The 25,581-nt window shown below is 41.9% G+C and overlaps 1 protein-coding gene across 3 annotated transcripts in view; it reads right to left on the bottom strand.

Annotated features, from left to right (window-relative positions):
* The window catches only part of LOC109324124 (adhesion G protein-coupled receptor A1-like), a 552,135-nt gene that overhangs the window by 57,062 nt on the left and 469,492 nt on the right, over nucleotides 1-25,581 (bottom strand). For all 3 annotated transcript variants that reach the window (XM_019556021.1, XM_019556022.1, XM_019556023.1), the window contains 3 exons: nucleotides 20,980-21,107; nucleotides 19,660-19,783; nucleotides 3,361-3,506 (listed from right to left, as the gene is read on the bottom strand). In XM_019556021.1, coding sequence (XP_019411566.1) covers nucleotides 3,361-3,506; nucleotides 19,660-19,783; nucleotides 20,980-21,107 — 398 coding nt within the window. The remainder of the gene's footprint in view (nucleotides 1-3,360; nucleotides 3,507-19,659; nucleotides 19,784-20,979; nucleotides 21,108-25,581) is intronic.

The raw sequence follows: 25,581 nt of genomic DNA, 5'->3' as shown, positions 1-25,581 counted from the left end.
CCAATAGCAGGGCCTGATTACAATAATAAACAAAACTGACCAAAGCTTATTTGAATACAATCACATGTATGGGTAGGATATTACTGCAGGGGTCCTCATTTAATCTAAACTAAAACCGATTTTGCAAGTTTCTAATTGCATAATTTTTCTATATATCTGAATACAAGTTATGGCATGTAAATAGAATTATATATGTTTCTACCCACATTTTCAGATGCATTAACCCAGTTTATAGTAGTCTAATTTTGGTCTTCCCACACACAAGGGAATTATTCTAATAGAGCTTACTGAACCTCTCCTGCAGTTCTCTCTAAGATGTACCATGCACACCAAGGGAATATAGCTGAAGCTCACAGATACACTGTTTGCAAACCCTGATGCCATGCATATGTAGCCCTGTGACGACTCCAGGTGCCAAAACCCAAGGGCAGACAATAGAAGGAGAGAAAGACTGAGTAGAGTTTGTCACTTGAATCTTCTCCATTTGCGTCCCTTGTGTTTTTGTTTACAAAATTTGAATCCAGGTGAACCAGTAGTCAGCATTAGCACATTTTGCTTAAAAATCACACAGAGAGATACATATCTGTAGCTCTAATAATTCTGAAGCACATCAAATTATGTGCAGGAGTGGCATCATGTAGTGTTAAGATTGCATGTTTCATTGCACAAAATTCAATGAAGACTCGCTTTCTGGTTTGCATATGGATGAACACTCATATCCCCCTAGTATGCTCTTGTTGTAGGAGACAAAGATATCTGTTGTGATTCACCAGAGGATACTACTGGAGGAAATTAGACAATAACTCTGGCACAGAATTAACAAGAAATTTAAAATGAATCAAATACATGTTTTGATGTACTTCATTCACTTTTCAAACCAGTTGGAATAGTAGTAAATACAGCATGCACACAACAACTGCAAAGTGAGTTGATCTTACAAATTCAGACAGAAGGCAGGGTAGATTTGTACCTTACAGACTAACTGAACAAGAGTGGCACATGCTATCTCAAACACAGCTTATTTCATTATTTAGTTTATAAAGTGCACATCTACCTGTCTTTTGTCTAACTTCAGACTAAGACAGCTAACTATATCCCTTTATACATTCAACTTACTATGAGAAATAGTGGATGGAAAACAATAAATGGCGCACATAATAGATATATTCAACAAAAACAGAAGTACCAGCCAACTAGAGTTATAAACATGAGTTACTGAAACCAAGTTAACCGCCTTGGGTTCCTATACGCATGCAGGGAGGCTGCTGGTCTGCTGGACTCAATTAGCTGGTCTGCAGGGGCACGGTAATTACCTTGCTCCAGCAGACCCAAGTGTCACATGTATCAGCCTTCCTGCACTGAAAAATGGTGGTGGAGATACTTTAACTAAAGATTGTTCAGCACAGGAATGATGATACACATGATACTCCAGGCACTTTAATTAGTGCGGATCTCAGAAGCATGCTAATTAAAGCGCCTTCCCTCCCCACCACGCCCGCCTGAAGCACTTCTATAAATGTCCCTCGTTTTTAAATTGCCTCTGCAGTCCACATCATGTACCTTTTACTTATTTTCTTGACATGTAAAAGGGCCTTAACTCAGCCTCTTATTGTGCACGCACAGCCTCTGTGGCTGTGAACATAGATTTTCAAATAAAATGGCCCCAACAAGATCACAATATTATCCTTTACTTCTGTGATAGCATTTCATGCACACATATTTGGGGCACCTAGTCAGATTTCAGGTGCAACAAAATAACATTAGCTGGTGAAAGCCAAGTTCTTATTAATAAATATACTAAATTAAATATCTCAAAGGATTTTATGGAAATATTACAGCTATAGGTACTTTGGAATTAACTATTAAAAACTGCAAAGATAAAGATGGCCACAAAAATGATCAATATCCTTCTAAAAGAACAGCAATTACTAACTGGGAGTTTGGGCATTCCCTTGCTCATGGGAGTTTTTAATTTTCAGCATAATATGTCCATTTTCTACATGCAATGAAATGGATCCTTTGTTAGTTTGAAGCCATTACAGAATCATATTAAACATTTCAGTGGTTGTGTCTCTAGGACAGACAGCACCCTGAAATAAGAAAGCTAACTGTAGAATCATTTTACTGAGCCATTAAACAATTATTTTCATGTTCTCTTACAGCTAAAAGCTCTACCATTTCTCTTACAAAGTTTAAAATATCTACTATTTATTTCCAGTGGCTGGGAATCTCAACATGACTGTTACAACAAGGGATCTAATTAAAGTAATCTTTTTTGTAACTTGATTGTCTGTTGTTTTCCTCCAACTCTAACATGATTTGAATCTGAAGAACATTCAGCACATGGGGTCTATGTAACCTGAAACAATTTTCTACCTTAATAACTACACTGCAGCATTTGAAAATTGGCAATTATTCATTTTGCCATGAGCTAGTAACTGAATGACTAAAATTCACATCTGTGAAGAATGGTATAGTAAATCATGGATTAGCAATCTCAGGCTCTCTCAGTAAAAACATTTTCCTTTGTTTACATCTAGCACAAGGCTAACATTCAATATAACCCTTCCCTTCTCCACTGTACAAATTTTATGTGAATTGTAATCAATTTCTTCTTTGGAAAGAAAGTGTTCTAAAAGGTAAAAAACTAATAATGGAATAAAAATTTCATTCAATGGGGCCTGGATAGTAAAACACAAATCTTTCTATGAACATATACACAGTACATATTTCTATATAATTTAATAGGATAGAGCAGGATTACATAACATCACAGCCTATAAGAGCTGTGAATACAACTTTTATGTCCCTAGTAAAAACAGTCTTTGGGGTATGTTTCTATAAAATAATTATTTTGAACTGAATTCTCATGAAAGTATGCCCTCCTGGTAAGGACTCTCATGAGACTACAGCTCCCATAAACCTGGCAGAATTCTTTCCAGCTGGCCTGTTCCATCCAGCATCTTGACAGGTGGCACAAGTGGGAAAGGTCTTTGGTGTGAAGTGTGGAGAGGGACTGACATGAATAAGGAAGAGCCTGAGTGAGATCTATAGCATGAGGGTAAAGGGAAGTTTATTATGAACCACTGAATAATGCTTTAAAAGAGGTACAATTCAGTATAAAAATGTATACAAATTGAACTAGACATACTTTATGTATGTGAAAATATTTTGAGTGAAATTAACTGCCAAACTACAATACATTTTCAGCTTTTTCCACTTTTTAAGCATACATTTCTCCAGAACTTTTACAAATTAAGGTTTTCAGTGATTTTACTCATAGCTTGCACCACAAAAGCATTGAGCAAACACAAAACAGACATTTAACAGTTTAGAATTTTAAATGCTATTAGTCCATACCTGAGCAATGGCTGTTTTGGGTAAGAAGGCTGGTCACTGTTTGGGCATGGCTGTGTTTTTTTTGTGACTTGCTTATAAATATTCCTTGCAGTTACTCCAAGCCATAACATAGTGGAGAGTGTAGAATAATGCAGTACTACACCAACCTAAAACAGGAGGGTGACAGTTACATAAATCAGCAAATAAGCTATAACACAAGACTTTAATGATGCAAGCCTATTGTACAAATGTACAAATAAAACAGAATTATTTTATTCTAAATGAACTGGATTTTTGATTGCCTCAACATTTTTGCATCTCTCTGGTTACTTCTAATCAGTGCAAGAGAATGAAAATGATTTAAAAAGCAGGTGGCATCTCTTACTTAAAACCAATGACTAAATTATAATTGGTAATATCTGTGATACCAAGTAGGATGTTATGAGATCAAGAATACAAAATACTTGCTTTCTGAGAATATGGTACAACATGTCTGAATTTAAGTTCATGGAAAGTTTTACTTAACTTTTTAAATGTTGTTAGCAGAAGTGTAACAAGTGGACCATCCCAGGACTGGCCTGCATGTTGGCTCGCCCACCTACCTTGCCTGCCATGCCTTTGTTGTAACTAAAGATGTTCCTAGGTGGGAGGCTGACCATTTAATTGCTCTGATGCCAAAGGCAGAACACATGGCTTGGAACTTCTCTTTATATTGTGTCCCATGCCTCGCAGATGGCATCCACATCCACCAATACACACCTGGCCCCTTAGCTGGGCTGCATTAGGCCTCATCTAGTCCAGACTTGGCCACAGGCAAACTCAGACCTACCTTAGACTCATGCCTCCCTCACTGGGGCTTGTTTCCATACTATCTAATTGGGCCTTCAATACCCTACCCTTCACTAGGGCCTTAACACCTGATTCCCTCACTGGGCTTCTACCCTGTCCTTCACTGGGCTGCTGGCCCTGTGCTTTTCTGGTGGGAAGTGCTCCCCTACATTTCCCCCCCCCCAGGGTCACCCGCAAGGCAGCAGGGGCTGAGGATTTCTAGCACCCCATCCACTCCTTTCACTGGGGAGGCACAGGGGTGGCATTTCCTGGAGACTGACCTGTGACAGGCAGCCCACCACACCATCCTCCCCAACAGGGTGCAGTTTAAGATCATACCCCAGGACCAGGGACCTCCTCCATTTCCTTCAAGCTGTTGTGGGAGCAACAGATCTCTGGCTGCATGATGCTGTTCCTTTGATTCCTGCAGCAACTGTCAGTTCTTCTCTTGGGGCCTAGTCTTATACCCAGGCTCCCACCCTCTCCACCAATCAGGCAACCTCCTGCCTAACATGTGATGGCCTGATTGGATCCACTCTCACCTGCAGGCTGCTTGCTGCCTGCTCAGACCCCTTAAAGCTACAGGCACACCCTGTGCTCTGCCACAGGGAGACCTGTCACTATTTAGCTATTACCATAACTACATTTTAGTATATTGCATAGGATCAGTTCAGTAGCACATTTTAGTTCCCTCTCGATTTATAAAGCTGCTAAACTGACCAGTTAATAGCCTAGTATCAAAACCTAGCTTTTCAAACATACTAAGATTATTTTCAGGTGTCCTTTAAGGAACATGCAATCTTAGCTAGGCCATTTTAAAAGGGATGAAGAAGAATGTCATCCTTCAAAAACCACTTTATAGAGAAAAATAAACCAAAAAATGTTAAACTGTTAGTACAGTTGTTCTGATGTTTCCAATCAACTGTTATGTATAACATTAAAGTTAGGTAAAAAGACTGACAATGCTTAGATGCTAACATCTGTGTTACATTAGTAATTGTTATTCATTACTATAGAAACAGTAATTGGACTTTTATCTAATATCCCGTGCTCTATTATATTAGTTAATTTTCCATCTGATTATATAAAATGAGGTTACCTTTGAAGCAATAACCTGACATTTTGCAGTGACAAGTAAAATATTGCTATAATTGAAAAGCATATAGATGTTTAAGGAATACAGAGAATTGCTGAATAAAACTAACACAGATCTATTGCAATGATTTCTCTAAACTAGAGTTCCATTTTTGCTCAAACTGAAACAAAATAATTGATAGGAAAAGTAAAAAAAACCCATGAATTTTGTTTCTATTTAATAATGCACCATAATCCTTGTAGATAGGTAGTAAATATTTGTTAAGAGACAGACCCTTTAAATGTTTTCAGACTATTCTGACACAATAGACAGGGGTTACTATCTTTGTAGAGGCTGTCACTTGACGGTTAGAAAAGCAGAAATAAGAGAATGAGACAACTGTGTACCATCAGCTGGCAGATGTTGCCAGTTCAGTGGCTAGTGTTGTCTAGGTTCAGTTTATGTGAAGCTTGCAGCGATTTTGCTGAGACACAGCGAATATTACTATGCGTTCAAGAGGGAGGGAAGAATTTACATGGGAAAGAATGGGATGAAGAATCAGGAAAATATTAAGGACCCAGTTAAAGATGTCATTCCAGACATTTCAGCATAGCATTTCGATAGTGTATTATATGATTACTCAAAAGGATTATATCAAAGTTTTCATAAAATGCATTAGTAGGAGGAATGACTTTGGTGTGAGTGTGCACTGATGTGTGAAGCTCAAATAACATATAGGCACGATAAAATTCACTCCATTGCCTACTGACATGCCAACAGATAAAGCCAACAAAATGAATTAATACGGTGCTTAATAAAATAGTATAATAAAGTGTTAATAGCAACCATATCATTATCAAGGAAACAGATGAACAGGGGTGCAAAATACAATACCTAAGCTATGTCCTACCCACATGACTTTTCTTCACATCATGCCCATCTTTAGTGCTTCCAGTTACATCGGAGAAAATATGCTAACAAAAACTATCATCAACTATCATTTTAAGGGATTACATGTTGTGTAATCTCTTAAAACAATAAGCCTCTGAAAAAGTCTACTGTTTTTTTTCCCTGTGTTTAGCAGTGGACAGCATATTTTCAGGCCCTGAATGACTGCTGGAGCTGAAGGATGCTGGCAGCTCCAGAACTCCACAATATATATGCTAGAAGTGTAGGTTGGATTGGCACTTATATTTAAGTCAAATGGAACTAGTTTGCTTTCCTTTCCCTACTGGTCATTTTTATGCCCAAACTTCCATTCCAAATACTGGATTATTTGATCAAATTTTGTTTTTAAATATGTATCCCTTAGTATAGAAATATTTGTCATACCTGTTACTGGTATAGTTCCAAGTATTTGTAAGGGTACCCTCCCGCAAATCCAGATACAGGATATGGGGTTTAATTGTCATGGTGGGTACTGAAAGTTGGAAAGGGTTAGGTGTAAGTTACTGAATGGGGTTATTTATGTATTTGTGTACATTTATATATTTGAGCAACATTTTAAATAAATAAATTGGTAATAAACACATTAAAATATAGCTAAAATGTGAAAATATGGCAGTACCAGAAGTGGAGCTCAATTTCAGCAAAGTACACAGATAACATGCACACTTTTGAGAGAAACCCTTTTTTCTTTATTAAAAAAAGGATAAAAATTGGAAAAATTGGAAATTAGGATGAAGATGCTTATTAAAGAGAATATTTTCTGCTATGGACCATTATATACTGGGAGACCAGTTAGAGCCATCTGTTTAAGGTATAGCCAGTAATTTTATGTTATCTAATAAGTGCATTTGCCAAAACTATAATATTCTTGTTTCCATAATAATTCCATGGTCTTTCCAAATACTATATGTTGCTGGAACTGCATTACTGGAAACATGCATCATTTTATTGAAAAGCAAAATGCAATTTTTTAAAGCAATAATTACGGAGCATGTGGTATGCATCTTCTCCTTTAAAATGTGTTTGGTATTGTAGAGGTAACATAAGTGCCATGTGATTTTGCAGTTGCTACGGTAATGAGTAGGCTCTTATTGATCATCAGAATAAATACTTGTATAACTCTACATAACATGCTGGTCTGTAACGCTCGCTTGGGCAGCCTTAAGTTGCCCTTTTTTGTTTTTGTTATTTGTCAATATCCCTTTTTTACAAAAATGCAGTCATATTCCGGTTATTCACTTTTATTCACTTAGAGGTGGCCATGAAGACAGTTTTAAAAGCCTGTACAGGTAGGAACGTGCTTTCAGTGAAATGAAGAGCCTAATGGATCTATCTGTATTAGGCCCCTAGCACATCTTTTCTGAAAAGCTCCATGGATATTATCTGCAATCCTGACAACTGTACCTCCTGCCATGGCTGCCACATGTACATGGCAGGAGTATAATTTTTGAATTATCAGTTGAGTAGAGTGCCCCAGGAGTCAGTCCTGGGGCCAGTTTTGTTCAATGTCTTCATCAATGACTTAGAAGATGGCAAAGAGTACACCCTCAGCAAGTTCGCAGATGAGACCAAGATGGGGGGAATAGTAGATATGCTGGAGGGTAGGGCTAGAATTCAGAGGGACCTAGACAAATTGGAGGATTGGGCCAAAAGAAATCTCATGAGTTTCAACAAGGACAAGTGCAAAGTCCTGCACTTAGGATGGAACAATCCCATGCACCTGTACAGGCCTGGGGCTGACTGGCTGGGCAGCAGTTCTGCAGAAAAGGACATGAGGGTTACAGTGCACAATAAGCTGACAATGAGCCAGCAGTGTGCCCTTGTTGCCAAGAAGGCTAACAGCATACTGGGATGCATCAGTAGGAATGTTCCCAGTAGGTCAAGGAAAGTGATTATTCCCCTTTATTCAGCACTGGTGAGGCCACATCTGGAGTACTGTGTAGTAGTGCCCCACTACAGAAATGATGGAGACAAATTGGAGAGAGTCCAGCAGAGGGCTACAAAAATGGTGAGGGGTGGGGGGCTGGGGAACATGACTTATGAGGAAAGACTAAGGGAACTAGGTTTGTTTAGTCTAGAGAAGAGGAGACTGAGAGGGGTCTTAATAGCAGCCTTCAACTACCTGAAGTAGGGGGTCAAAAGAGGATGGAGCTAAACTGTTCTCAGTGGTGGCAGATGACGGAACAAGGAGCAACTATTTCAAGTTGCAGCAAGGGAAGTTTAAGTTAGATATCAGGAAGACTTTTCTCACTAGAAGGGTAGTAAAACACTGGAACAGGTTACCCAGAGAGGTTGTGGATTCTCCATTTTGGAGGTTTTTAAGACCTGCCTAGACAAAGGTGTGGCTGGGATGATCTAGTTGGGGATGGTCTTGCTTTAAGCAGGGGGTTGGGATTAGATGACCTCTCGAGGATCCTTCCAACCCTAACTTTCTATGATTCCAACCAGGCCCTTCCTACTTGTCGGTGGAGGGGGGAGCACCCTTACCATTTATGCTGCAATTAATGTGTTAATTGTGGCATAAACATAATGTGTATAGCGCCTTTAGGTACTTATATTAGGATTTCATCAATATACTACCTGAGAGTTGCAAACCTTCCCCACCCCACCCCCATATTTATCCTCAAATTATTCATGTGTGCCATTTTATAGATGGAGAATTTAGGGACATATAGGCCCAGATCCAGACAAGTACTTGAGTGTCACAATGGAACACCACGGACTTACATTTAGACTTACTCACCCAATCCCATAGACACGTAAGGTTTATAATGGCCTACGATTTTTTTCAGTACATTTTCTTAAATGTTTAAAGTTCAGCTTGAGCACATGTCTAGGATGCCTGTATCTTGACAAGAATGATCAGCCTGGCACCTGTCTCACACTGCTCAGTATCCTCAAACCAAGTACTCCTCCTGCACAAGTCTCAGAGGGGCCCAATCTGGTCACTATGGTTAGATCATTCCTCACATATATCCACAGGACTGAATTTTCCACACAGCAATTATGGCCATTCGCTTTCAGAAACACAACCAGAGAAGGAGGCAGTGCTGTTCTCCCTTTCTACTGTAGTTCAGTGGTTGAAGCACTCACCCAGCATTTTGGAGATCTGGGTTCTGTTTCATCCTCTGAGAGCTATAGGCTGTTCACTGCTGGTGGGGCTCCTACTCCTCTTCATGTTGAAGCTAAGCTACTTTGGAAAAAAATAATTCAAGAGCCTAGTGACTAGGGCAGGAAGTTGGAAAGGGAGAGATCTGAGTTCTGATCCCTGTCCCAAGGTCTGCTTATATATTTTATATAAAAGAGTCATTGGATAAAATACAAAAACAATTCTTGGAGCAGGAGACAGCATGTAGGACTCCCTACTTCCAACTATAGGCTAGCTATGCTTTCTCTCTTTTGTTCCCTCCTTCTGGCCTATTGAAACTTGAATTCTTTCAAAATGGTCCAGCTTGAAAATGAGGAGTAGAGTGCACCTCTATCCCCCACAGAATAATTAATCACTGGCTGCTGAAAGCACCCTCAGAGGAGGTGAGAGATATAGGTCAGAACTCCCACAGGCTGAAGAGAACCAAGGTCTCCTAAACTCTAGATGAGTACTATAACCACAGAGTCACTGTATGAGAGAGGCAGGAAAATAAAGGACTAATCCCTGCTTTCTCTCTGAAAAGACAGAAGCAGGGTGTTTCAGGTTCTGAGTCCTGATCTGACATAAGTGCCTCCATGCAGCCCAGAATTTAGGCACCTATAGTCATGAGAAGGATGGGACTGCACTGCTATCTTCAGCATTTTAAAGAGCCAGCTTAGGCTGCTCCTTTCTCAGTGTTCTTTACTGCTATGAATCCTATTCAGAGAGTGCATCTACATGTGCATTTACTCTGACGTACATTTACTCTACAGTAAATCCATGAAAATTTACTCTAAAGTAACCCAAACCCAGGCAGTCATCTACCTGTACAGGGATGTGGGACCAAATCTGCTGCTCCTGGCAGAAGATTGCTTCTCCCCTTTTTGATCCTGCACTGACCCTCTGCAGCTGCCAGGGGGAGCTCTAGGCTCCCCCTTGGTGCTAGACCAGGGGCTGGAAGGGAGCACAGGAGCAGGAGACAGCTGTCTCCTGGTGGCAGCTGAGAGATTGCTCCTTGCCCCCAGAGGGCTGTCTACTACCAGGATGGGCTCCACCATGAGAGCCCAGGTAGGGACAGGAGTCTTGGAAAGAGTGGCAGAAATCGAGCAGGTCCCATCCGCCTGCCCCAATTCACTGGTGGGCCAGGTAGCAACCGTCGGTGGGGCCCCCGCCTAACTGGAGTTCACTGCTGTTCCTCTGTAGCTTTTTGTTTGATTGGGGCACAGGGCTCTGACCTGCCCCTGACTGGAACAGTTCCCAGTTCCCACTCTCCAATCATGGGGCAGGGGCCAGGGAGCGTGTTCCCTGTCCAGCTCTATGATCACAAAGCTGGATTGGGAACTAGCTCCCAGCCTATTCCCACCCCCTGCTCTGCAACTGTGGAGCTGTGGCTTGGAACAATCTCCCCAGTCCCCACTCCATGGTCATGATAGGGAAATGGGGGCAGGCAGCTCTCAGGGGCAGGGAACAATCTCCCATCCCCTGCTGCCAAGCTGACCAGTAAAAAGTTTGCTCCAGGTTGGCTCTCTACAGTAAGTAATCTGTAGTAAATTTGCTACTTGTATTTACAGGCAGTAAATTTACTCATGATTAAAGCAAATTACTGTGCAGGAAGCATCTGCATGTGTAGACGGTGTTGCCTACTGTGCAGTAATTTGCTCTAATCTCTTGTAAAGTGTCTTGTGAAAACATGCCCAGAATCACATAGCTTAATCTCAGTATTGTAAATGGAAGTTATATGACATACTTAAGGCTGTGGATTTCACTCGGGGAGTCAGATACCCTAAAGGCATGTCTATACCACATCAGTAGTGAGTCTTAGGGAGGACTGAACTGAACATGTCCCACCTACCTGAGTGTTCTGACATAAGAGAAGTAGTTAGCTGTGCTAGTCTGTGAAGTCAGGCAGAAGGCAGGGTAGACATGTACCTTACAGACTAACTAACTAATCTATATAGAGAAGATAAGCTTTCATAAACTTTAGTTCACTTCACCTGATGTTCTGACACGCTCTAGAGCCAGTAGTTCACCCTTAAAAATGCTCTAGACTCACCTGATGGAGACAGAGTACTTAAGTGTGGGAACCAGGACAAGTCCAGATCAGCTTCCTAGGTGAACTAAAGCACATGAGCAGACACAGGTGGGTAGGATGCAGATGGTTCACACTGAGCCCCATCCTCTCCAGATCTACCATTGACAAGGTTCAACATGGCAACAATCAGGACCTCAAAAGCTTTGTGAATCTAGCCCAAGGTAACCTAAGGCTCTACAGGAAATCTACAGTCAGGGAGGAAACAGAAATCAAATCACACATGTCTGAGGTTAGTACCTCAATAACTGGACCACCCTTCACCACCACTACTTTCCCTTTTTTTGTTCTTTTCTAACAAATTGTGCACAGAGTATCAGCTAGGCAATTAGGTGAAGGAAGCATACAGAAGCCTTCAGTGAAAAAAGATACACTTTTTTAAAAGGACTGTTTAGATTTCTGGAGAGCAGATACAATATTTGTTTCTATAAATCTGAAAGTAAGTGGTACTTTTTAGTTCATATTGTTGACATTCAAGGGGATAAAAAGGTACACCTGTCACCTAGAGTAGCAAGCAGTTCTTGTGCCATTGCTCATATGTAACTTTCTCCCTAAAATCATTGTGAGACACTCAGTTCTCTGAAGGAGCTATGGTTAAACTCAATTATTCTTCAAAGACACCTGCCAGCTAATCAGGAAGAGACTGAAAGGAAGTCAGGTTTTTATTCCACATGGGTGAAAGAGTTGTAATGAGATTATGCGTAAAGAAAAGTAGTGGAGCTATGGAGCTAAAGATTCACTGAACAGTGACTCCTGGTTTACTCCATTTGAAAAGACTGTTTGCATTGGGAATTTTCCACCAAGCCCTGCATTGTAAAACTAAAACTGCAGCATTTCTACTGCCTTTTCTACTATTTCAAGGTTGAATTTAAATTTCAGTTGTAAAGACTGGAGAGACACCAAAGACACAGCAGCTGTGTTGTGTACAGAATATACATTAACTTCCATTAATGCTACTTTGAGTTAAAAAATTATGATGTAGGGCCTTTAAAAAAGTACACTAATACAGTAGTTCAGGGATGGGCAATTATTTCAGATGGAGGGCCACTTACCAAGTTGTGGCAAGCTGTCGAGGGCTGCATAGGTAGCCCTTCCCCTGGACAAGTGCCCTGCCCCATGGTCACCATCTTGGGAACCAATGTTCCAGGGCCAGCACTGGTGTGGCCAAGAGCAGGGCACAGCCTGGCAGGGGTCTGTGGAGCTGGGCTGGGCTGCACCAGCAGGGAAAGGAGGGAGCTGCATGCTGGGCAGCAGCAGCAAACACCAGCAGGGAGAGGGGGACTGCAGCTGTTGCTGCCATAGCGTAGCCCTGGATGGGCGAGCCTGAAGCTGGTGCGGGGCCCAGGCTGGCAGCAGGGGTGGGTTACAAGCTGGTGCTGAGCATAGGCAAAACAGCCCCTTGCCCGCTCCGTGGCTGGCACCCCACACTGCAGCCTCTGGCAGCCCACCTGGGCCTGCCTGTGCCTCCTTAGGACAGCCCTGCACAGGCTGTGAGTGGCTGCAGCAGGGAGCACTGGCCATGGAACAGGGAGGGGCCGTTTTTCCCCGGTGCTCAGCACCAGCTCATCCCCTGCTCTTCCCCTTCCCCCCCTTTACCTGAGTTTCCCATGCTGGGGCTTCCAGCTGGGGGGGGCGGGGCTAGGGCCAGGGGGGCCCCTGCTGTTCCAGGAGCTCTCCAGGGCTTCCCCTGGGTCCTACTGCCCCTGGGTCCTGTAATCTTTGACAGGAACTAAGGACAGATACATTTTAACTTTCAAAATTTTTTTAGGGGCCCCACGGAACAGATAGAATGACCTCATGGGCCAGATCTGGCCCATGGGCCATATTTTGCCCACCCCTACAATAGTTTTACACTAGGATCATCCTTTGCAGCTACATGCTACTTGAAAGAAAATGTGATAGTTCTGTACTGTAGTGTTTAACAAGGGCCAGTGTTTTTCTGTTTCAGTTCCAATCAAGTTACAAATATTTCAGAAGATGAGCCAAATCTTGGCTCCTACTTATGAAGACTTGACAGATATGTGAGTCACATGTAACTATGCAAATAGGTTCTGCACTGGGATAACAGATTTATGTGAATGGCTATACTTGTAAAAAGAAGAATGAGACTCTCTTCACCCTCTCATCCTGCTAAAATACTTAGGAAGGATATGGGGTATTATCATTGTGGCAGGCCACTTTAAAAGAGCCAGGCAGACTGCAGAGCCCCAGCAGATGAGGCCGATTCAATTGAGGAGTCAGCAAATGCAGAGGCGGACAGATGGGGTGAATTAGGGGAGGCCTCACATGACTGCTGAGGGGCAGCTGACTAGCAGGATCTTGGGCTGAGACAGGGCATAAGCCCAGGCTAAGAGACAAAATGGCTGCAACACTGGACGAGCTGAGGTAGCAGCCCTGATTAGGGAGAAGACACCAGCTCCTGAGGGCCATATGTACCACTGGATAGGGCTGCTGGATACGGTAGGAACTATTGGGGGGGTGGAGGCTCCTAGGGACCTGGAGTGAGGTCCATAAGCTTTGCAAAGGGCTGAGTGGGTGGTATCTGGGGAGAAAACCAGAGGCTAGCCCTAGGGTAAAGGGTGAATAGTGAGGACTGGGAAGAGCTAAGCCAGCCTGGAAGGAAAGAGGGCTGTATTCCCAGAGCTCAGGAGAAAACAGGTTTGCCCTGGGAAAGAGGGGTAGAGGAAACTGAGGCCTAGGCATAACTGGACCAGCTCAGAGAGCAGGGCAAAGTCATCAGCCTATAAAGACTGATCAAGTGGGCCCAGATTGCTGGGGCCAGAGCATATGGGACCATGTGCAAGGTCAGAGTGTATCGATAGAGTGGGGCTGATATGAGCTGAAGGGGCCTCTGGCCCCACAGGGAGAAGAGAGATTTGTAACAAGGGCCCAGGAGGGAGGACCTAGGATAGAGAAGGGCTGATGGCTAATTGTACTCGTCCTCTGTGAGGACCCTGACTGACCTGTGTGGGGCAGGGGCCCATCTGGGCTAAAAAGGTGTGAAATAGACCACTGCAGAAGTGGCCAATGCTGCAGAGAGCCTGGCATCTCAACTGGCCTGGCAATGGAGCCAGGGCCTCAGGGAAGCCAAAGGTCCCTGGATTGGGACTACAGCAGAGACGTATAGAGGCCAGGGCCATCATAGCTCATGTGATGATGAGTGGCAGTCATCCGAGGAGTAGTACTAGTCAATGAGGGTCCACGTAAGGATCCCTAAGACCAGGAGAACAGGGCTTAAAAACACCAGGAGTGGGGCTACATCTTGGAGGGAGGCCCATGAGGAAGGGTAGTAAGACCAGGTGGGCCTGATGTTGGTCCTAGGCAAGATCAAAAACCACATCTGATGAGTTGGTTGGTATGGTGGGACTGCCTGTGGCAGAGCAGCCCCCAAGAAATGCCACAGGAAATTCCACAGTGAAAGGTGAGGATGGGGCATGAGAAAGCCTCAGCACCCACTGCCTTGTGGGTTACCCCATGGAGGAGGAAGGCTAAAGGAGCTCACCATAACAGAAAAGTGAGGGGCAAGAAGGAAGACCATCTGGATCATGGCAGGATGTAGGGATGTGAAGAGGCCTGAGCAAGCCAGAGCCAGATCTATGTGAAGGGGAGAAGGCCTGAGAACATCAGAGACACATCTTCATGAAGGGGAGAAGGTCTGAATAGGGTTGTGAACTCTGAGTGAAGTTAATGGACCCAAGAGGAATTGAGTGGCCTGAGTGAAGGAGTATGGCCTAGTTGAGGATATGAGTTAGAAGGTCGCCTGGTTGGGGCATGAACCAGATATGAGCAAAATGCATAGGACAGCAGAATGAATCAGATAGGATAATAGAGTGAATTCGATGTGATGGCCAAATACAGCTCAGTGGAAGGGCACAAGTCGGAGTGTGTCCCACTTGGGGACAATAATTGGATATGACAGTTGAATGTGGCCCAGCTACAAGCAGGAGCTAGTAGCCTGCCCAGCTGGGTGGCGTGGACTGGATGTGACAAGGAGAATGCCATCTGTGAGGCATGGGTCATGGTGTAGGGAAAGCAAGGAGCCACGTGTTTCCCTGGCAGCACTAGTTCCTCAAATCCTTCTGTAGCAGTAATCCCCACGGAGTTAGCACAGAAGTGATAAGTACTACCTGGTGTCCCTCTGTGACTTTTAAGGTGTACCATTAGCAGGCAAGGAAGGTGCAGAGGCAATTTTCTGGGAGAGGATATTTGTTCAACCTGTGCTACAAGTTGAAAGATCCCCACCTTGGATTTTGCAGAAGTGTCTCCTGCTGTCAGTCAGCTTGTATCAGAGATTCAGTGTACATTGGGCCTAGGATGCACTGATGTAATTTACTGTCAGGGATTGGTGCTAGGTGGGTGAGATACCATAGGCACCTGGCCCTGAACACATGTGTGCATGGTCTCTGCTTAGATTTCTCCAACAGCATAATGTGTCTATGCTGTCCAGCAGCCCAAGATTTGGCATAATACCATGACAAGCAATAACTACCGTAGATAATGTGTTTTATTAAAAAATTCCTGTAGTTTATGTATTACTCGTAACAGAATTATTAACTTATTTAGCTAAATCAATTTTTCATTATCACTGTTAATAGTGCACTGTTACCATGCAAACTGGCAGGTAAATAACTAGACAATGATTATATGAACAGATGGTCATTTGTGATTATGTAATTGCAAGGCCATGGCTGCCCTACAAACTAATCTTCTACCTTGAAATGCTAACTATGGATAAAGAAAATGATAAATTATGTTTATATTTGCTGCAACTCAGAGATTAATTACTATGCAACTGACTAGATATTAAGAGATATTTGTCTTGGAATAATTAAATATTCAACTGTGTCATATAAAATAAAGTCATATAACATACATCCTTAAATGTATTTACTGCATTAAAGAAGCTCATAATCTTTATGAATGTTTCTGAAAGTCATATAAAAATATATCTGGGCCCCAGAGTTCAGGTTGGAGCTACTGCCACTGCTGCTGCTACTGGACCGGACTGGAGGCAGAGCAACTGGGCAGAAGGGGGGCTGGAGCCCTGATGGAGCTGAAAGATAAGTGCTGGGAGGGGACAGGTGGAGGCAGAGCAGAGGCTGCAGGGGGAAGAAGCTTTGGGGCAGGCACAAAGGGGATTGCATGTGTTAGTGGTGCAAGCGTAGAACAGGCCAGCAGCAGGGGGGCAGCAATGGTGGGGACAGAAAGGAGAAAGGGGTGGAGGGGACAGGTGGCAAAGGGGATAATGTGGGGGGGCAAGGGGCAGGCTGTTTAAACCCTACCAACACCTGTCCTCTTACCACATCCCCACTGCCTACCCCTTTTCTACCTTCTCACTGCCTGCTTCCCCACTACCTGGCTCCCTGCTACTGCTTTTCCACTATGTACAGAACCTAATTACTGGGGAGTCATCTTAAATTCAGAGTAGTCTTGGATTTGGGTAAATATAGTAACTACCAATGAATGCATTAGTAAGTCTTAAAAATCTTCATTGGCACATTACAAAGTTCCAAAATACTTTACCACTATATTAAAGTAGATTACATTTAAAAACACACCTACACAATAAGAACCAACTATACTAACAATAGGTCAAATACTATTTTAATATCACCCATGCAATGACAATAAATGCTTCATAAAAAATGGACAGAATTCCCTGTTTTGTTTGCTTTCCTCAGGCAGGAATAATGCAAAGTATGATGGGTAATTTTTTGTGCCTTCCCTGGGTAGTTATTCCAATTAAGATATTGTATCTCAATTAAATTTTACATAATATTATATGATGCAAAAAGAAGGAAGTTTATATTCTAGTGTTTTAGTATGCCTGCTGAGAAATTATGAGTGCTTAGAGGAGTAATAGTAACATTTTCTGAATCATCAACTGAAATATAATAAGAGAATGAAGATATAATATTTGTAATTAAAAGAATAGACATTGTCTCAAGCCAAGAGAATCATTTATAAATTAGATAACAAAGGAAGTTGAACCATTGGTCTCAGAGAAGATTTATTACTGGGAATGTTTTATCCCCTTAAATGATCAAACTATAAAGCTCTGTTAATTTTTTTAATTAGAAGTGAGTGCAGAACTTCTAATGTTATTAATGTGGCTTTATTATGTACGCTCAGTTCCACCAAAAGTAACAAACAGAGAACATCCATTTGCTTATTCCACTGGCCTGGGTCTCAGGACCATAAACTGTTGAAGGAAAGGAGAATACATACTTCATATTACAGGTTTCAGCGCTAATGCTGTTTGATAAGCACAGTGTTGTGTTTACAGATATTTTCTGAATGGAATTCTTCAGTGAAAACCAGCAGAGGGGGAAGCCTGCTGCTTCCCCTGTCCCCTGCTGTGCCAGTCCCTGTGCTCTGCCGGGGGGGTGGGGAGGGAGCTCTGCCCCCTGCTTCTGCGCAGGGTACAGCACGGGGCTTTCCCGTATGTGGGGAGCTGCAGGCATGCAGTGAAGAGCCCCAGGGAAAGAAGTCGCTGGGCAGGCTGTGTCTGGCTGCACTCTTCGCCCCCAGCACAGTGCTAGCTGCCTCTACTGCAGGGGCTCTGCACTGCATGCCTGCAGCTCAGAGATGAAGGCCCGTGCTGGCCTCCACGCAGAAGCAGGGGGTAGAGTGCAGGGGACTTGTGCAGCAGGGGGTAGGGAAAGCAGCAGACTCCAGTGTGGGGCTTCCCCCACTGTGAGTGCTGGAGCTGCAGGCAGGGGGAGCAAAGTCCCAGTGATGGGGCAGGCTCTGCTCCCTCCTTTGCATGCAGCGCTGGCTGGAGCTGCATCTACACTGGCCCCGAGTGCCCTGACTGCCCCATGCCCTGACCTCCCTGCCTGCTGCTACTGCCAGACAGCAGGGGCTGCGTGCCATGGGGGAGTGTGTGTGGGTCCCCACACCCACACCCTGCCCAGCTGAGTTCTGTGCTCCTGCTGCCCTTCTGGGGGGAAGGGAAAAGAGTTCTCCCCAGCATGGAGCAGAGCCTCCCCCTGCTCTGCAGGGGGACAAGTGTGGGGAAGAGCCCCCCTGTAGGGCTGGGCAGCATCCCATGGAGCCCCCACCAGTGATTGGGGAGAAGCTGGGGGAAGAGTCCCCCTCTGGAGCCAGGCAGCCTCACAGAGCCCCCCTCCCCATGGAGGAGGGGCAGGGGAGGGGCAAGCAGGGGAGGAGGAGGAGGATGAGCCCCCCCAGCACAGAACAGGACCCTCCTCCTGAACACAGAGCGGTGGGCAAGGGAGGAATGAGAATGCCCCCTCCTCAGTTCAGCTTACCTGTGCAAGGGAGGGCTGCTCTAGTGCCCAGGGCTTCTGGCTTGAGCCACTGCAGGCACATGCCTGCATTTCCTGAATAGAAAGGGAACATCTATCCACTTGGAAACTGATTCACTCTCTGCAGGTTAAACTAACCCACGAAGATTGAATTAATTCAGGCTTGGGCTTTTTGAGTGTCTGTCCCTAGCTGTAAAGCTTCACTAAGGAAGAAAAGCTGAAGCAGTCCTCTCCTTTTCATATTCTGTACAGGGACCAGTCACAGTCTCACTCTATGTATCCAGGGCAGCATGAGGACTGCTCTGTTTGTGCATCTCAGGGAATGCATATTTCCATATAAAAATGAAGCAAGATGATGAGATGGGGACAGTACAACCTGCATAGCACCTATTGCTTGCAAAGTTGCTCAGTGAAGTTCTCTAGCACAGACTTCCTTTCCAAACCTTCTCTGGGTCAGCATGACATAACACTGTCTACCTATTTTGAGATGATCTTAAAGATATAATTATATTTTAAGCATTAAAGTTACCCCAAAATATATTCTGTAATCACACATTGGGCCCCAGGGGCCTACTTTCCAAGGCTGAAAGAGGTAGGTTTATGCACACACACACACACTTTCTTCAACGATAGTTAGCCACAGCAGTAATAAAGTGCTTTTAACTATGCACCTTTATTCATGGAGCAGAGAAAACATTTAATTTTCAGAAAGAAATATTTTTTTCACAAAGACAAAAGTTAATGTATTTGCCCAGGTTCACACAATAGCTCAGTGGCAGAACCTAAAACCAAATTCAGAGTTCCCGCTGTCCAGTGTTGTGCTTTAGCAGACCATATAATGATTTCTCCTAACAATGGATACGTTTGCTAGAACCTAGGAGAACCTTTGATAAGAAAGAAGGCTCTCAGCATTATGTTGAAATGAACAGCTTCAAGGCTTCTTCTCTTTTTAAAATAAGAATAAAGTAATAAAGATACTTACAGCTTGACATATAATTGGGTATTTAACACGATTGATTCCACCAGCAAAAACAGCAAAAGTAAGAGCCGTATGGAAGCAGAAGTTGAGCAGCATGTGCCATCCTTTTCTACTGATTCGGATTGTGCTGTTCAAAATTAACATTTAAAAAAATTACATGTCTATAGCAAAAATCACACTTTTGGAAAAGATATATTTAGCTTAATAGATCTGAGTCCTCGGATTCCTGAACACAAGGCTACCTACAGAATAGAGGGCCTGATTTAAATCCCGTTGACGTCAATGGGGGTGGGAAGTTTCTACTGATTTCAATGGGCTTTGAATCAGGTCCTGAATGAAAAGGAATATGTATAAATGGCTTACTGCAGGATGTGATGTCAGACATACAGTAGTTCAACATGACAATTCTGAAGAATTAAATGGAAGATAGGAATCAAAATTCAGTGCATTAAGTACATTCTTAATATTTAGCCTCTTCTATAGTACAACTCCTATACAGTAACTAAACATCATTAACAATATAAAAAATGTTAATGATGTTTAGTTACTGTATATGGTTAAAATGGCAACATATATATTATTTACATACTGTAAATAGAAACAAACTTCTAAAACCAAACAGACTTTAAAACAGGAAATGTTAATACATTTTTTACACATATATATTTACATAAGCTTGTTCTTGGATACCAACACTTCTTTCAGAGGTATTACTGAAGCACTTGAAGTTAGCATCAAGTAATATAAGACCACATATATGATCATATCACAGAGCTTTGTCTTCAGTGTCACATTATAAAGGAAATAAGGAACTTTCAGAACAGCATAAAGCCATTTAGAGAGGCTACTCAGCAGAAACTACAGCTTGGGACATAGCCACTGTAATGTTTCATAGCTTTACAGTTTTCTAGTCATTGCATTTTGTATTTCTGTAGGTATCCTAAGATGCACACATGTATTTGTTGTGTACTTTTCAAAGGGAGTGCAAAAGGACACATTTCACTAAATTACTGTTAGAGGACCTTGCACTGGGATCATGCTACAAATGTTTTGAAGGAGAAGTTCAGTTCCCCTTTCATTCAGAGATCCAAGTATAAATAAAATAGAACATATGCTTTGTGGAAACTTAAAAAAAATATTTGTGAAATGCCATTTCACATTCTTGTTTGGCAACATTATACTGTGGGTTTTAGCAGCTGACAGTAACTTAATTCACTGAAACACTTCACTTTTTTGCTAAAAGAAGAGAAAAACAAGGTTGCCTTCAATTCAATGTGGCAGCCACTAACATAAATGTCCATGTGCTTTAAATTGACTTTTTACCTGTGGTGCACAATGTAGGTGATAATGGATGCGAAGAGGCACAATAGCATGACTGCGGTACATGCATATACCACAGGGTGCAGGAACTCCCCTGGGTACTGGGGGAAGGACAGCACTGTCTTCAACTCCTGCCAAGGAAGAAAAATGAAATTAGCCTTGCTAGACATGTGTGAGCATCTAGGACTTCAATGGAAGACTTCTCAGCATTTTCATTTGTCCTTCGGATTTTCACATGCTGTATTTTGAAGCAGAGAAGTAAGGTGATTAACTCTATCTGAATAAAGTTCATATTCATTTACAATTACATCAAACTGCTCTTCTCTTGTCTGCATGTGCTTCTTAGGAGGAAATTAACCTTTTTTCCAAAAGCAAGCTATCCTGATTTAAAAAACAAACAAACAAAAACCCAAAAGGAAAAATATGCAAAATATCACATGAAGCAGACATTGCAATGCCTTTACCATCTGATACTATCAATGATTGTCTTTTACTCTAATAGTGTGAACAAAATGTCTAACTACAATGACAATGACAATGTCAAGATGTTTATATTCTACCTTGAAAGGACTACTTAAAGACACAAAAACATGTCAGTAGACCCAAGATAGCAAACTCAGAAAATTCTTTGTCAAAACCTTTGAGACAGATCTTCACATACTGTAAATCACCAGAATTCCATCTGGCCCAATTGATTTGACTCTTTGCATAAAAACATGAACCTCCACACTCAGCTGCAAGACTGTATGGCTTTTGTTGATGTCAAAGGTAGCTGCATAGCAACATAAAGGACAAAATGTGGATCTGTTAGTTCTTTGTAGGGCTGCTGTAGGTGTTGTTATCTCTGGAAACAAAATGGCACTAAGAAGGAAAAATGTTGACAGAGCATGTATACTGGTATATTTAACCGTATTAAATTCCTAAACCAACCTGTTGTATGTCTAACCTAGAGATACATGGTAAAGCCACAAGTATTTTGGGGACTATAAGAGAGAATAATAGAAGTCAAATCAGCAGTAAGGTCAGTCGAAAGGCAAGTGCAGCCTTTTTTTTTTTAAAGAAAAAGGAAGATGAGGAGACTTTTTTATCCATTTTGCATCAAATTTTAAAAAATACAGTTTTCCTAGTACACATTGTAACACATTGGTTTGTGCCCCTATATTTCCACAAAAAATGGAAAACTCCAGAGCACGTGCAGATTGCAATTTGCATATGTTCACCTCCATTTACAATCATACTAAATTGTGCATAAAATGCAAACGTTCATACATGTGATGACTTCTAAGGCTAAGTACAGACTGTCAAAAAGCCCAAGGCTGAATCAATTCCATCTTTGCAGGTTAGTTTAAGGTGTGTAGATTGAACCAATAAGCAAGTGAACAGACATTCACTTTTGATTCTGGAAATGCAGCCACATGCCTGTAGCGGCTCAGGCCAGAAGGAGGGGGTGCTAGAGCATGCCTTCTTGCTTGGCTAGAGGAGAAAGCTTGGGCCAAACTCAGCCTGCCAGCCCTGCAATGGTGCGAGGGGGGGAGGTGCACAGTATCCTGGGATGCTGGGGGACTGTGAGTTAACTTGAATCTGGAGGGGATCTTGGACAGAAGTTTAATAAACCAATTTAAACTAAATCAGTTAAGTCTGATACTACATGCATCCAGGTTTACCTTAAACCATTTTTGGCCACTTTGAAAGTGGTTTATGTGCACTGAACTTTTGTTGTGTTACAGATCTAAACCTGTTTCTGATCACTTATACTGGTTTATGTGTACTTCTGCCCCCAGCCTGGGTGGCTTATTTGAAAAAAAAATGGCCCTTAGTACCTGTTAATATAGGATAGAGTACATATTTTATACAATTTTTACAAAATTTGGTGGAAGAATAAAAAAATAGCACAGAAGCACCCTATAAAACCTGGGATTTCTGCAGATGGATGAAGATGTTAGGGTACATGTGCAATTAATGACCAAAAAATCTTGAAAGAAAATAGGAACAGAATGACTCAATGAATTTAAGTTTAACATTTACAAGCATTTATTGAAAATATTAAGATTCACTGTAGGACTTACCAGTTCTAATTTCTGCCCTGTAAAGAAGGCTATTAATTTGCTGACTTGATATGAAGATAGTAAGTGGTCTCCCGTAATGAAAAACTAGGCCTCAAATCCTAAAGATTTTTCTGACACTTGCAAAAGAGTTAAATTCTGGTGCCATCGTGTTTATATTTGAACATATCCATGAATAACAGATCTGTGCAAAGCAGCTAGTATTCGCTCTGGATTTGGCTTCAGCCAATTTGGGAGACACTAATTCAATTTGGTGATTTGAATCACTGTCCTGAATCAAATGACTTGCTAGACTGCAGTACTGTAGAGAAGGACCTGGGGTGTTACAGTGGACCATAAACTGAATACGAACCAACAGCATACTGTGTTGTATTAACACAAATGCTGCTTATAAATCAAAAGAAGTATTTTCTACTCCATTCAGCATTGGTGAGGTCTCACCTGGAATACTATGTCCAGATTTTGCTCCTATACTTCAAGAAATATATGGACAGATTGGCAAGAGTCCAGCAGAAAGTGACAAAAATTATTAGTGGCCTGGGAAGCATCATTTATAAGGAAAGACTGAAAGAGCTAGGGTTATTTAGTCCAGAGAACAGAAGACCAAATGGGGGTGAAGAGAATAACAGTTTTCAAATACCTGAACGATGATTATAGAAAGGATGGAGATAGACTGTTCTTTGTAGCCACAGGGGACAGGGACTAGAAGCAATGGCCTCAAACTGCAGCTGGGGAACTTTAGGCTGGATAGTACGAGAAACTTTCGGACTATGAATGTGGTTAAGCACTGGAACAGACTGTCTAGAGAAGTCATAGAATTCCCATCCCTGGGCATTTGGCTGGGGTGGTTTATTCAGGGACAATCCTGCCTTGAACAAGGAGCTGAACTAGATGATATAACGAGGTATTTTCCAGCCCCACTCTCCTATGATCCTATGATATATATACCACCCATGTCAGGGCATAAAGTATAGTTAGTTTACCTTCCACAGACACATAGTTCATACCTTGTCCTGACCATTATTATCTTTGTAGTGTAATAGCATCCAAGAGATCCAGAAGAATTGGGGCCTCATTTTGCTAGACTTTGTACAGAGATGTAGTAAAGAGTTTTTAAAATGTAGTAAATAACAGAAAAAAAGAGACAGATAACAAATAGGATATCAAAGGCACATTTTGTGTTAGTAATATCCTCTTTCTTTCTGAATATTTCCCCTGTGTCCACTTCTCCTATATCCATAGTGGATGTATCCACTTCTTGCTGTGTGCATACATCAGTCAAGAAGTCCTACTATTGCTTACCCATTTTGCCCTTTCCCATATCATTTCATTCCTCAAAGTCAATTCAGGCTCAGGGTTACCCTGATCTTGATGCCAGTGTTAGAAAGGTACCAAGACTAGACCTCATGGCTTCTATTGCCCCTCCATATTCTTTCTTAGCTGCAGTTGTTTTCCCTTAACCACTAGTGGAAAAGAGCAAGTAGAAGTATGTAAAATTGCTGTAATAGCTGTCAAAATAAAAAGAGTGCATTTATTTAAAAGAGTAGTACGTAAATATCTTGGATAATTCTGCAATACACACACACACACGTGCATCCCGCCCCTCCCCCTCCCCGTTAACAGAGTTAGGAACAAAAAGGGATACAATCCTAAATGTATTGTGTCAAGATATAAGTGATATAACAAATTTAGAAGGCTTTAATTGACATGGCATCATTTAACATATCCCTTAATCATGTGTAATAGCAGAGATGCAGAATTCAACCAAATCATTTCATACTTGAGTGCTTACATAAAAGTAAATGCCATATGTCTTACAGGAATGCAGCCATTTTGCCTGCAGAAGTCATAGACAATCAGCCTTTTAAAATTATTTCCATTTAAAACTATTCATAGTTTTATCTTTATATCTTCTCTGATCTTTTACTGGTAAACTGCTATGTGTAAAAACTTTAAGTAGAAGAATATATTATTGCCACTGTAGACTATCCTTTTTAATAGTACACTGAAAACTGATTTCATTACAGATACATAATAAATTTATCTTGTCTGCTTTTTAATGATAATTAAATCTTATTGATCTGTCAACCTCCCCTGAGTAATCCTTTGGGAGAGACAGAATGCAGAAGATAAAGTTAATTTTTTTCATGCCATATGCAAAGCAGCGTAATTGTACATTACATTTAAACAAGGCGGTTTTGATTTTATTTCCTGGAGGGGATTCAAAGTATTATAACACTGAAAAGTGGCAGGAAATAGCTGAGGGGAAAATGGATATACCAAGAATTTTAACATTCAAAAGGAACTGTGATCTATAACTATAGGGCTAGCAAAATATTAATGAGAAATGTCCACTGACTCTGGTGGAAAAGTGTGAAACCCATTTATTGCAGATGTAAATGGCTATATAAATGTGGAAAGCAAAGTAAGATCATGCCTATGGATGTTAGAAATGGAAAAGACATATTTCATCATCTACTTCATCTTATTTTGGCTTTTTTTAAAAACAAATTCAGCAGCAATAGGGCTTTCACCACTTTTC

This window comes from Crocodylus porosus, unplaced genomic scaffold (assembly GCF_001723895.1).
Source record: "Crocodylus porosus isolate Cpor-Errol unplaced genomic scaffold, CroPor_comp1, whole genome shotgun sequence".
NCBI classification, from domain to species: Eukaryota; Metazoa; Chordata; order Crocodylia; family Crocodylidae; genus Crocodylus; species Crocodylus porosus.
This window is presented reverse-complemented; position numbering and strand designations above follow the sequence as displayed.